The sequence below is a fragment of the Phoenix dactylifera genome, chromosome 3, assembly GCF_051530095.1.
Source record: "Phoenix dactylifera cultivar Ajwa chromosome 3, Ajwa_hap1_PhDact_Kaust_v1.1, whole genome shotgun sequence".
Classification (NCBI taxonomy): domain Eukaryota; kingdom Viridiplantae; phylum Streptophyta; class Magnoliopsida; order Arecales; family Arecaceae; genus Phoenix; species Phoenix dactylifera.
This window is the reverse complement of record NC_143192.1, coordinates 39,871,091-39,885,244: the sequence shown is the minus strand read 5'-3', so window position 1 is coordinate 39,885,244 and position 14,154 is coordinate 39,871,091. Positions and strand designations below refer to the sequence as shown.

At 36.1% G+C, this 14,154-nt stretch overlaps 1 protein-coding gene across 2 annotated transcripts in view; it reads left to right on the top strand.

Annotated features, from left to right (window-relative positions):
* The first annotated feature begins 2,805 nt into the window (after window positions 1–2,805).
* Window positions 2,806–14,154, top strand: part of LOC103722186 (protein MICRORCHIDIA 2-like) — a 40,893-nt gene continuing 29,544 nt past the window's right edge. The window contains exons 1-6 of one of the 2 annotated variants that reach the window (XR_015976333.1): window positions 2,806–3,107; window positions 3,205–3,294; window positions 7,042–7,076; window positions 7,832–7,910; window positions 8,011–8,100; window positions 13,656–13,731. Coding sequence is in view for 1 of the 2 variants with exons in the window: in XM_008812654.5 (XP_008810876.3) it covers window positions 2,888–3,107; window positions 3,205–3,294; window positions 7,042–7,076; window positions 7,832–7,910; window positions 8,011–8,100; window positions 13,656–13,731 (590 nt within the window). In the remaining variant the exon portion in view is untranslated. The remainder of the gene's footprint in view (window positions 3,108–3,204; window positions 3,295–7,041; window positions 7,077–7,831; window positions 7,911–8,010; window positions 8,101–13,655; window positions 13,732–14,154) is intronic. The other variant, XM_008812654.5, reaches the window with a different exon arrangement.

Here is a 14,154-nt window from a genome sequence, read left to right as displayed (position 1 = left end):
AGTTAAAAAAATCTCTACTATCTCTCGTCCAAACCTCTAATTTAAAATAAAACGAAACCATGGATATCCTTTCTCCAATCCAGGTATTTTATCTCTCTTGTCCATCTATTGCTTGAATTCTTAATCGATGTGTATCTACATTCCAAATAAGTTGTTTATCCATAACTCAATCCTTTCTTTGGCAGGTAAAGATATGTATATTGACCTTAGTTAGAGACAAAAATTGATCCAGATAGAAACTACCTTATCCATTTTATCTTTTATTATCAAGCCTTCATTTGTTTATTTTGTCATAAGTTCTTGATTTCATGCTGTATTCATGAAATAATTCTATCTGGATCCAGAAGTAAACTCAATGATGAACGGATTTTGTATGGATCCTAAGTTAGTTGCACCCGGAATTGTCCACTGGAAGATTAGGAGAAAAGTCTTGTCAATAAAAAAATAAAAAAATATCTCATATTTTGTTGTAAATTTTAAAAAAGAGCAATGGAAAAATAGATTTTTTGTAAAAATAAGATATCCATATTTTATTAAAAAAATAAATCTATATGTAATATAGAAAAGTTTAATTTTCACCAGCTAGAAATTTGAGTAAATTTTTTTCCAATAATATTTTTAAGCTTTTAGATAGAATGAGGTAAAATTCTTTTCTTTGTTAAAGGCATAACAAGTATTTTTCATAATTTTTTTAGAAAAATAGATACTCAACTAAATATAAGTCACTCAAAAATGTGTTGCTTCCCTATAGTTAATTAAATATATAAAAATTACTTTTTCAAGCATTATATATCTAAACATTAGCTTTTCCAAAAAAAATATTTTAGTATTTTTTTCTTTTGCAAACCAAACAAGTCTAAACTTTAAGCCAAACTTGAGGTCTGTCAAACCAGAAACCTCATATTATCCAGTTAGTTACATGCTTGCGCACATATATGGATAGTATTAGTTCTATTTACACATCCTACGATTTCACATCTTTTAATATACAAAATTTTCTTCTATAATGTAGACAAAAAAAAGAAAAAAAAACAGTAATGGCATATTATACATGTCTCTGCACTTGATTTTAAAGTGAAGCGTGTCTCTTGAAATTTTAGTTAATTTTTGTTACATAGTTAAATATCAAGGGCTTGTTATTACTGATTCAATTTCTGTAGCATGCATAGAATATTTCAGATAAATTTTCTAAAACACATCCAAAATTGATGCACATTTTTGTTTCCCAAAAATCGGATTTTTAACTCGTCAGTTATGACCGCTGAGCTTCGGACGGCCTAAGAGGGTGTCTCGTATGCGAGGCAGGTACTAGATGCGGGTCGCATCCTCCTTAAGGGGGACTCGACTATGGTAATTGAGTGGATCTGAAGACAGGGGTGCTTAGTTGAGGATCGGTTGCTGCTTCACGATATTCGCAGAGTAGGGGAGGTTGACTCTTACTAGGCCACACACGTATATCGGAAGGCGAATAGTGCTGTAGATTTGGTTGCTTCTTTCGCGACTCATCACTTGTAAGATTTTTTCTGAATAGATTACGGAGTTGTGCCTATGCCTTTGCGTAGCATTTTGTTTTCTGATTTTGTTAGCCGTCTTCAAACTCGTGGGGTGTGAGCCACCAATGTGTAAAAAAAATAAAATAAAATAAAAAATAAAAAATCAATTGGCTGGTTCCTTCAACGGACGGGGTATAAATTAAAAATTAGACTTCAAATCAATTACTCGAGATTGTCGAGCCATCACTGGCCGCTCCAACCGCAGGAAGAATAGATGATTTCTTTCTCACTTGGGCTCCAAGTCCGTTTCCGTTAGGCTGTATTAATTAATTCTAGCCAACGCAATTCCCACCGCTCTCTCCCGTTCCGTCCGTTCCCAAGCACGCCCAAGCGCCTCCACCCAAGACCCCTCGAACCCTAAGAAAACCTACCTAAGGCTGCAAATGGGTCGAGTTGACCTGTGACCCGACCCGATCCGATCCGCATAGACCTGACCCGACCCGAATTTGAGGATTCGTGGGTCCGGGTCGGATCCGAATCATTTTCTGGGTCAGATCTGGGTGTACCGAATGGATGCGAATGGACCCGAAGAGAGAGAGAGGAACAGCTCTCAAGGGAGTAGGAAGGATAGCAACATGCATAGGTTCATAGAATCCAATGGAACCTCGGCCCGTCAGGATTCTCTCTCGATCTATTATACTGTTGACACCTTTGGTGTCTCGGTTGCTGGTTTTTTTTTTTTCTTCTATTTTTTGGTTTTTGTTTCCTGTAACTTTTGAAGGGAGAAAGTGAGGGGACGCTGAACTGAATATGGGTCATGTGCCAGTTTCTGCGATGGAATTGGATTTTGGAAGAAGGTCTGGGATTTTTTTTGCCCTCCTGAGAGGGGAGCTGGGAGACACCAAGTTCCGTCCAATTAGTCATATAGATAAAAAATAGTGTGGTATGAAATTTGGCTTGTAGACCGACTTAGTTAGCACGTCACGGGCCATCCGTTCTGACTGGAGGTCAATTGCAACTCTTTCAAGTCATGGGTCGCCCAGCACCTTATAATTATGATATTACCAAATTAGATTTGTCCAAATTCTTCCCAAAAGCGCAAAAAAAAGTAGTTCCGATTCGGACCAAACCCAATTCGATTTGGACCCGGATTCGATCCGGATCCGACTCGAATCTGACGCGATCCGATCCGATCTTCAGTCGGATCGGATCTGAATCCAAAATTAAAATCCGGACAAAAAATCGGATCGGATCGGATCCGGATCACTCCGGATCCGACCCGACCCGATCCATTTGCACCTCTAAACCTACCCCTCGATTCGCCCTCGCCCTCGCCATTGCCTTGCGGATCCGGCTATCGAGGCCTTCGTCGATTCCGTGCTGTCTCCCTGCCCATGGCGTCGATGCGCGCCAGCGGTCCTGCTGCCGACGACGACAACGAGGTGGTGGTTCTTGAAGCGGAGGAGCGTGGCGGGGGATCGTCCCGGGGAGCCGAACCGCCGTCGGCCCTCACGGCGGTGGAAGAACAGCAGGATTACCGCGCCCTCGAGTGCCGCCGCTTCTGGAAAGCAGGGTCCTACGAAGTCCCTTCTGGACCCGCTCAAACCTGTCATGGTTCTTGATCTTTTCCCTCCTATAGAAAGAAAGCAGCAGCTGCCTCCCTTTTTCTTGCACCGATTCTTGTGTTCTTTTTTGGTTTCTTCTTGTACAGGTTTGGAGGAATTATCCGATTTCGACCGTGCACGCGTGCATCCAAAGTTCCTGCACACCAACGCCACGTCGCATAAATGGGCTTTTGGAGGTTGCTCTTCTTTTTTACTCTTTCTTTTGTTTTTCCTTGTTTTCATGAAGAATTAGTAGCAAGGAGGAAAGTTCTTGATTTGCTGGTGTTCTTTATTTTGCAGCATTGTTATCTTCTTGTAATTTGTAATGAGTAGTGTGCAACGCCTTTTTTTGTTTGTTTGATGCATTCTTTAAAACTTTGAATCAGATTAACGATTACAGGCGTGTTTGTTTGATGGTCATTGCAGTATCAGTTAGGAGCATGGGCATGAAAATGCAATATGTAGCCGAGTGTGGGTGTTGAGAAAATAAGATGTCGGACAGATTGTCTTTGGTCAGTGGAGCGATAAAACAGTTGTGATTGCCTTAGGTAGGAGCTTTGTGCTGGATTTCTGTGCTTGCTACCTGAGCAGATCCGTTAGGTGTTGTCGTTACTGTGTACTAGGTTTGGATAGGTTGCAATTGATCCTTTGGTGTAGTAAGCCGACAATAGGTGGTTGCGACCCGCCATAAATCACAATATTTTATTCCACTTGTCATGATATATGATGATGGATTGCATTCAACCTGGATTTACCATTTATTTCCAGAAAGCTAAAATATTTCTAGATCAAATAAATAAAATAACCTAATCATCCTTATGAATGGTATATGGTGAATCTAGGAAAGGTTACAGATAGTATTAAGCCTTGAAAAGTTGTACCTGGGTTGTAACTTGCTTTCTAATCATGTATAATGCATATGAGCTATTTCCTTCTTTTTTTTAAGATTTTGATCACTATATATAATGGATGTGGCATCTCATCTACCAGATCTTGTTTCGAACTTCGGCTGACATGGCTAAGTGGATTGATCGAACACGTTATTTGGCATGGGACATGTAATGTTAAGGTCATCATCTTTGGTATAAGGGAGATTAGATTTGAATTTTGCTTCTAGATTTGTGATACTGCAAAGCTGAAGAGCATGATAGCCTCTTTTCCCATGCCAACTCTTGAACTGTGCTAATATGAGTTCCTTTGTTTAATTTAGATATGGAATTTGAGCACATAGTAGAGACTTGTATGACTGTAAAATCGACTATACTTGTGTTTGTCATGGGCAACTTAGCTGTAGATTTTGATAGCAGGAATTGCTACAGAACTATGCTTCCTCTTCCATTCGCTGTGCTAAGTTGGACCATGAGCAATTACTGTTTACAACAGTAAATGTTGTTCCACACCATCCATTTAAGCAATAGATACAATAACCATTCGAATGACTTGAGACTGTTTCATTTACCAACTTATTAATCTTGTTATATTTAGTGGGAGGGTTTAGAATCTTTTGTCTGTGGTAATTTATGGTACTGGTTGTGGGTTCATATTTACTAATATTATGGTGGCATGCTGCTTGCTTTTATCGTAGAGATGGTCTTGCAACAGCTTTTGCACAGTTTGGGGCATCAACTATCTAAAGTCCAATTCTAAAATCTTAAGTTCTTATTTTACTTTTCTTTGGATAAACATATTCTGCAGTGTAAACATATACCATTGATTAGGCTTTATTCCAGTGTCATCTGTGCAAAAGGTTTTCTGCATCATAACTTTAAACTCTTTGGAATACTGAGGAATGTGATCTATATTCGTCTTTGTCTTTTTCGCAACTATTGTGCAAATTGATGATACTATATAATCAAAGATATGGATTGATGAACATGATAGATGAACTTCATCACTCAGATGCATAGTTATTGGTTCCTGGAAGTTTAGTATAATCAAATATATATATTTTTTTGAACGCAAGTAAGCTGCAATTTTGTATGATTTATTGCACCTGTGAGTTATGAGATGAAGCGAGGACTCAGTGTGTCTTAGTCTGGCATCTACAATTTGCACTAGAGGATACATCTGTCTTCACATATATCAGACCTGAAGTCCTCTAGAGTTTAGAGAAAGTTTGCTAACAAGTTAACTCATAATGATTTTCAAGCTGGCAATTGATGTGGTCTTTTTACTTAGAAATTTTAGAATATCCTGTCTTTCATGCAATAATGTACTCAACAGCATCTTGTATAGATTTAAATCTGTCTTCACATATATCAGACCTGAAGTCCTCTAGAGTTTAGAGAAAGTTTACTAACAAGTTAACTCATGAAGATTTTCAAGCTGGCAATTGATGTGGTCTTTTTACTTAGAAATTTTAGAATATCCTGTCTTTCATGCAATACTGTACTCAACAGCATCTTGTACGTGCATTATGATAGGGCCTTTAACCTCGAAAAGTTTTAATGTGAACTTTGCTGAAATAAAAAAATTCCATTTCTATACTTTTATGCCATCTCTAAGTTTCTTTTCCTGCATTTGGGGTCTATGGTCAATTTCATATACATACATGTCCTATGCAATATGGAAGCTTCACGTTTATGTGTTTATCAGTTTATCTGATTATTCTTTTTAATAAAATCTAAAGAAAGTAGAAAAATAATCTTAAAGAAATCATGTAGCTTTTATTGACCGATAGACATGGTGGAAAAAAAGAAATTTCAGATGGATATCTCAAAAGTAATTCCTTTACGTCACTTAAAATAGATTATATATTATTCCCCGAATTCAAGCTTGAATTGCATTATTTTTTAGATGTTTGTAGGAAAGATCTAAGCTCTAAACATGTCAATGGTTATGTATTGCAGCCTTTTGAAGCTGCAACTGTGAATACCATCCATGCGAAGAAATCTTTTGCCTACTAGATTTTTACTGTAAAGGCCAATTCTGAAGGGGTTACGAACTTAACTAATACGGTGTTCAAAAAAAGAACTGTTTTTTTATGCTAGCTCCTTTTTTTATATGTTCTGACCAAAATGATATGATCAAACCATAACTTTTGAATGATTCTCACAGATATTAGGACAGGGTGCTTATTGTTGATGAGCATTAGTGTAGGAAGACACTAAATTAAGCGATACTGATGGACGCCTGATTGTTGTAGGCTTGATTTCATCATATTGATAATCCCATAATTTTATGCTTGATCTAATCTGTTTGTTTTACGAGTTTTTCACTTTAAAAAGATTGCTTAGTGGGTACAGTAATTATATGAATTTACAGTAAATGTGTAAGCATCTTTTATCTATTCTTAGGATGTTCGATATTGACTTCTTTATTTTGTTTATCTGACATTGATATGATTAAAAAATTGTATAACAAAATGCAATTCCAACACCTAGAAATTATCTTATTCGGTTGGTTGCTTATTCCCCTGAAGGGTTTGAACATGGCATACTTTTGTTGCTCTTTGTCAGTTTACTTGTAAAAGAGGGGAAAAAGTAAAAGAAGATTGTGGGAAAGCAAAAAAAAAGCTCGTGACAAGATATTATTTGTAAGGCTGCCGTGCTTCATCAGTTTATGCTGTTTAAGTAGTCACACTTACATCCTTGGGACCCTGTTCATGCTTTGCACATATACTTAGCATTTTTGTGTTATCCAGCATCCATGGAATTCTTTTAAGCTCACCACCCTGTTAATATAATCATGCCTTTTTTATCTGTTAGACTTATTTGTTTTTAGAATTAATTGCTGTATGCTTGATCCATTTTTTATTGACTTTGAAGTTCTTGTTCTATTAACTGAAAAATTGATAGCTAGCACTTCTTTTAATTGTTAGAGTTTGTTGCTTACTACGAAATGATCTTATCATCTAATTCAATGCTGCAATTTAAGAAATATCATTTCATAGTTGCTTTGTGATGTTGAATGTTGATTATCACTGTTATTCATGTTTTATGCAGCTATAGCTGAACTTCTTGACAATGCCGTTGATGAGGTATTCAGCACACTCTTGACTACTATATACAATGAGAAGGCCTTGGAGTCTAGCATGCAAAGCCTGTTGGACTTGAGGCCTCCAGCTTTCTTATTTCGAATAGCATGCACACCCCTTTCAGCACCAAACTGAAAGAGTAAAGAGAATCTTTAGACTATGTGGGCTCCAGCAAACAAGTGTTGCTCGGTCTATTATTTTTATTTCTCTTTGTTTTTTGGGTAAGAAATCCCAATCACCCCCCCATCTCCCCCCCCCCCCCCCCCCCCCCCCCCCCCCCCCCCGCCCGCGCCAAAAAAAAAAAAAAAAAAATCTTACTCATACCGCTATAACCACCCAATCTCATTTACACATATGTACTCATCTTAAGTGTATTTCTTTCTCTGAGAGAGATATAAGAAAAATACAAACTTTCAGAAGTGAGAGTTATGCAGATTTAAAAAGAATTAATTAGATTGGGAGATCAAAGTTGTTGATGCTATCTCTTGTGTGCTTGCTACATGTCAAGATCTAGTATAATTTAATTGAAGTATCAGTATTGCTGCATCAATCCAAGTCTGGTTTATGGTAGCTGCAGTAGTTGACTTGCAAATTACAAATGCTTCAAGCTAATAATTGCTACCTTTTCAGACCTAATATGGTTTCATTTGTTTTGCTTCCTGGTGATATGTTTTGAAGAATTTCATTACTCTGAAAGTTCTTGCAATTCCTACCGATGTGGCTCAGTACCCACCATATTTTTATATGTGGCCTTTTAGATTTGCAATGGTGCAACGTTTGTGAAGGTGGATAAGATAAACAATTTGAAAGATAATAGTCCTATGTTGCTTTTTCAAGGTATCTGACCTCCCTAGAGTATTTGTACATATTTTTTGTGTGAGTGACAGATAACATGTAATTTGTCGAATTCACTGACACAATCAAGGTGTCATTGCAGATGATGGAGGGGGGATGGATCCAGAAGGTGTAAGGCGGTGCATGAGCCTGGGGTTTTCATCCAAGAAGTCAAAGACCACCATTGGACAATGTATATATCTACTTGCTTTTACTTCAATATCTTTGACTTTTCTTCTTATGCTTTGCTCTTTTCATCTTGTTCTATCTTAACTCTTTGAATACTTATACCGCACTGTTTGTACTGTTATTTTTTGCATCGAGGACTAATTTCTTTCTACATTTGAAAGAAAGTGATGCTTCAATCTATATGTATCAACAATTCTGCAAACACGGCAAATGAATTTTGTATAGATTTTAATAAATGCTGTGTAAATGTGGGTTATGGGTTTATACTAATTATTTTTGACACCACATTGTAGACTTAAACTAACATCAGTTCGAGGAGATTGGCCTTCCTGTAAGTACTGCTACTTAATGAATTTCACCATATCCATGAGTTTAAGAAAACTTCAGAAGGTATTCAAATTACAAAATTTGATGAGGCTTAGGACTGAGTACCTTAATATGTTCTAGTGACCCACCATTTTTTTCAGAACTTGGATCCATGAAGGATTAGTTTTTCCACTGTGAGCTAACTTTTCATCTTCAAGTTCATTCATTTCATGATATGACCTAATTTATTCTTAATTTCCTATAATTGTCTTTTGCAGCTTCACATCGATAGATGAATTGATTGTTTATATTCATGATGAGGTATCATTCTGTTTATAGTTTGCAGATGCTTTGGTGATGGTTGATGAGATAAAAATTGGCTTTGTATTCTAGCAAAAACCTTTATTGAATTAGGGTCATTGTGTATGAAGTATGAATTATTAGTAGGAATAAGCATTAAATTGTGGTTCACCAAAAAATTGTTGGCCAAAAGATTCCATAACGAGATCATATATGCAAAAGATAATTAAAGAGATAACGTGATGCATTTTTAGATAGGGTGGATATATTGCAGCAGTTCATCTGGTTGGTGTCTTTGCCACTTGGCTTTGGAGACTAAAGGGATTTTTTTTAGTGATAAGCTTCATGATTAAGTTATGATACCTATATGGGAATGTTGAATAATTGATATAGGCTTCTTGATGAGAGAGTGTTGTAGTAATGAAAATACCAAGATGGTGTCTCAAAAGCTAGGAGGATAAGAAAGGAAGGATTAGTGCTAGATGGGAATCAAATTGGTGGATAACTTGGTTACATTGTTTCGGCATGTGTAATTGAAATATTTGGAGGCCTCAGCAGTGAGAGGGGTGAGGATTGTATTCAAGCATCAAGAAAGTGTAGCGAAGATTTATGTTAACCTTAACGATAATTCTAACTTGCGAGGTAGGATCTGAAATTTAACAACTATACTTTAAAGTTTCACTAGAAGGTGTTATTTGGGTTTCTTGGCTTATATAAGTACCTAATGTCTCTCCAGCATACCACCGTGTGAGACTGAATGCACGCCTGCATAAATCATAGGACACTCCTCTCTTTAAGCCCCGACATCCTTGCTAGGCTGAAACTTCAGGCTCAAACATAATCACAAAAATGACTAGCTTGTGGTCAGTCCTAAAGGGCCCATGCTGTAGTTTCTTCTAGTCACACGTGGGACATGGCCCGAGGTTGCCATGATGTTTTCACGACTCAAAAATTGAAAACATTCAAATCTCGTGGTACAACCATCAAAGTTAATCAACGTACTGAAATATTTAACATCCTTAAAAGAAACCATATAGTTGAATTAAATTCTACTAAATCAATTATTATAATTAAGAACTCTTTGATAAAACTTACTTACAAAATTTGAATAGTCTAAAACACAATATTGTACCTGCACAGACACAAGCTACTAGAAACACAAATTGAGATATTGTTGATGCCACATCATAATCACAAAGTCCAACAAGGGAACTTCAAAATATTAAGCCTGTTTTATTTAATAAGTCCACTAGATCTCTCACTTACTCTTAAAAAAATGGTACGTACTACGTAGACTCCTACCGTGAGCAAAGGACCAAAAGGTTTGTTCAAGGTTTACCATCTTGATATCGGATTCCGCACCAGTACCATCTTATTACAATATCGATATGCCCGATATGGAGGCCAGTTTAGTGTACCGAGTGTGTTGGTGCATTCTCTGTATCACATAGCAGTTCAGTACCGGTACGGTCAGGTATCCCCTAGTATTGGCTGATACTGCAAACTTTGGGTTCACTTGAAAGCAAATGAGTTGAAAATAAATACATGATCATATATTCCCAAAAAAAACTCGAGAGTGGAAATTCATTGAAATCATTATATTATGAAATCTTGAAAGCAAAATTTTGAATAAAAATAGGATGTTATGAAAGGTTCAAACTCAAGTTTAGAAAATGTCCAAAATAATTTACTCAAAATCCACAAGTCAAATGTTTGTTCATAATCAATGGCCAAAACACATTTATATTTAAAAAAGAACTCTTATATTTCATATAGTTTCATATTTTTTAATACAATTTTATTTATACCTCGAGGCCACATAAATCCTTGCTGCAGACGAGGCCATGTAAAATCCTCATCACTAAATTGGTTGAGGCCATATGAATCCTTATCGATCTCATGATCCATTAAACATGATAAAGGGCGTCCTAGTTCACAAGGTTCTTGCCGCTTTAGGGTCGGAGGAGGGTCAGATGTAGGCAGCCTTACCCCATATGTAGCCTTACCCCATATGCCGAGAGGCTATTTTCTTGTTTCAAACCTATGACATCTATGTCACAATGGATCGGCCTTATCATAGTGCGAAGGCTCACTTGGATGAGGCCGCATAATTCCTCCTTGATAATGTAGATTAGGCCACATAAGATCCTCGAGGTCCACATGTTGATCAAGAGTCAACATAAATCCTTCTTGATAATTTGAATGAGACCGCATATACCACCTAGCCAGTGGCATGAAGAAATCACTAGTAATTTGAATGAGGCTGATATACCATCTAGCTAAATGACCATATAAGTCTTTCACTTTTATTATGACCTTGTAAATGCCTTACAAAACACGTATAATATGCTCCTATGAGAACAATTGATGTAGGAGTCAAAAACGAAATGGAATTTCAAGTCATAACACGTATATCCATCTTCCGAAAATACCAATTTGGAATTTCTTAAACATTTATAATTCCCATATTAAAACCAAAACATAGCTTCATATTAATATAGCGTACCAAATTTCGAAGAAGGAATAGGTCCAAAATTTCTGTAACAAATCGTAAGTTTTGAATTTTAAACCAACTCTAAAATCGAAGCCAGTTAATAAATCCAAAATATCTAAAGAGAGCTCTGATTGTCAGGTTTAAAACCTTGAAAAAACATGCAAACTTCAAACTAATACAAAATTCAGAAGACATGGAATAAACTTGAGCTTTGAAAAATGTCTATGGTTTAATTTTTAAAACCTGATTTCTGTTGGATAGGTTGGAAACTAACTTATTCAAAAGAAGATCTAGGCTTTACATTGGATTCCAAAGACTAAAGTGTTACTTAAATAGCAAACTAGAGAGTTTGGAAAATGACGTAGTTGAGTATTTAAAAACCATGCACGAACTTAAAATTCATTACAAGATTCAAAGCCAAAATCAAACCACCTTAAATCCAAGTCCGTGGAGAAAGGAGAGGTGGTTCAAAGTGGGGTCCACTTGAACAGGTCGGTTCCTCCACCACCTGAGTGGGTCGGTTTGAAAGGTGGGGCCGTCTAGCTGACTTGACCTACTAAAGTTGGTTGTCTAAGTAGGGGTCACTTCCTTGGCTCAAATAAATAGGTCAGTAGGGTTATGGATCTAGCTCAATAACTAAGGGGATAGGAAGTTAAAGATAGACGAGTAGCTCAATAATAAGTAAATGTCCTCATTTTCCTTTTATTTTTCATATCTATTTATAATACTTAAGACATGACATGTATATAAGGAAGTGTCCCTTTTTAAATTTATTAAAAATACTTAAAAATTTCAATCACTCAAGAATAAAAAGTTAGTGTCACAACTTTAGTTCAAAACCTCAATTTTTGGCTCTAAGTCAACAATTCAACTTTCAAATACTGAGGTGTTTCTCAAATCTTAGAGTTCATAAATTCTTTTATACCTAAATAATACTAAAACTCAAAAGTTCGATCAAAGACTTATAATTAGTCTTCAAAGTATGTTACCTAAATTAATGCTTAACAACACTTAGCGCATTGCACAATTTCAAGGGTTACACACATAGATGTAAGTGTTTATTTTCTAGTTCTAAGTTGGGTTGTTACATTGTGTGAGGACTCGTGCCGGCATGTGTTTAGTTCCACATTTGGACCCTTAGCTTGGCACAGATGCTGGGGCTTAATCGGGGGACTGTGAGGACCTATGTAGGCATATGTTTAGTCCCATATCAGTTGTGTGCCGGGGGGGATCTTGGTTGCTTATATAGGGTGAAGGGACCCAAATTTTTTTTGGCTGAGGTCCTTGACGTTCCATGAAAAGCTTATATTGTCAAGATCATTAAGGTGTTTTAATTTCATGGTTTCTTGTTGTTATCAAAGTTATGCTAGTTGTTTAGTTAATATTATTGGTAGATTATATGACATTTCTTAAAAAAATTTGAGATCTTCTGGGATTCCATATCATGAGCTATGTAACTCCGCCCTCTTATGCCTCTGTTATAGCACTAGTACAACACTAACTACATTGACAAAGTTTAGCAGCTGAGCCAATTGTCACGTGGCTGCATAGCAAAACCAAAACCAAATGACTTATGTATGGGTTAGTTTAATGTATTTCCTTTATGAATAAGCATCTTTGCCTGCATTGTACTGTCAAAACATACAGAAATGTGGATGATGAATGTGTTTTTTGAGTTGGAATTATATGAAAGCCCTTGATATGGTTGACAATGGATGAGTGGGACTAACTCTTCCTTGTCTCAGTAGATCATCTTGTTTTGATGCAAGGAACTTTTCTTACTCATTGAACGCCTTTTTCGCTTTGAGATGTCTCTGCCAGCCTACTGGTCATTAGGTAACTTAATGCTGAATTGAAAGAAATGGACTAGAATTAGTCCATTTAGTTACTTAATGCTGAATTGAATTATAATTATGATTTTCTATGCTTATAAGATTTGATGGTCTTGATCATGCAATTTTGCACCAAGGCTCTTTCTCTCTCTCTTTATATATATATAGATATTATGTTATACACATATGCATACTAATATATATACATATGTGTATATGCACATATATATTCATGTGTATTTAGATGTATATGTACATACGTATAGATGCATACATGCATATGTGTATTCATATATATTTATGTATATTTATGCTAACATGTCGTATACATACTTGCGTGCATGCATGTGTATATTCATTTTTGAAATAAAAATTGTTGGTGAATTAGATTTCTAGTTTCGAAATGTGGAGTACAAATGTACATTGCATGATTATCTATTTGATGCAAATCTTGATAATTCTTTTGCTAAATTTGCAGTTGTTTTTTGATAGAATCTTACTGAAAGCCATATATGATTCAGTGTTCTGTTATATTTGAAAAAAAAATATTTGACGTAGACCATAGGTTATTTTTGTCATACATGGCTTAATAGATGATTTTTGTCTCTTATATGTTATATTATGTAGATGGTAATGGGTTCAAGACAAGTACTATGCGGTTAGGTGCTGATGCAATTGTGTTCAGTCGTGCATGTCGTGGAAGGTAAGATTTTTGCTTGATAGTTGGCTGCAGTGCCTATTTTGTGGTTACAAATATTGCTGAAGCTGTAGTCTAATTTTTGTTATTCATGAAAGATTTTGATTTTTGTTCATCTTCAGGTGCGTTTTGTAAAATGTGTTGAACTTGTGCATAATGTAACTTTGTACTAATTCCTATTGATACTATCCCTGGTTAATGTTTTTTGCTTGCATACCCGTAGAAAGTCTTGTTTTTATAGTTTTGTTATGTTTTGTACAATTGTGTTAAAATATGTTGGTTAAGGTAGCTATGATTAGGGCATGAAAGTTTTCCATTCTCGCTATATTTGCTCTATTGAGCTGGCAAAAGGTTAAATTTATTTGTGCATATTACAATTAAGTCATCACTCTCTTTATTGTTAAATGTAGGGTGCTTTAAGAAGCTAGA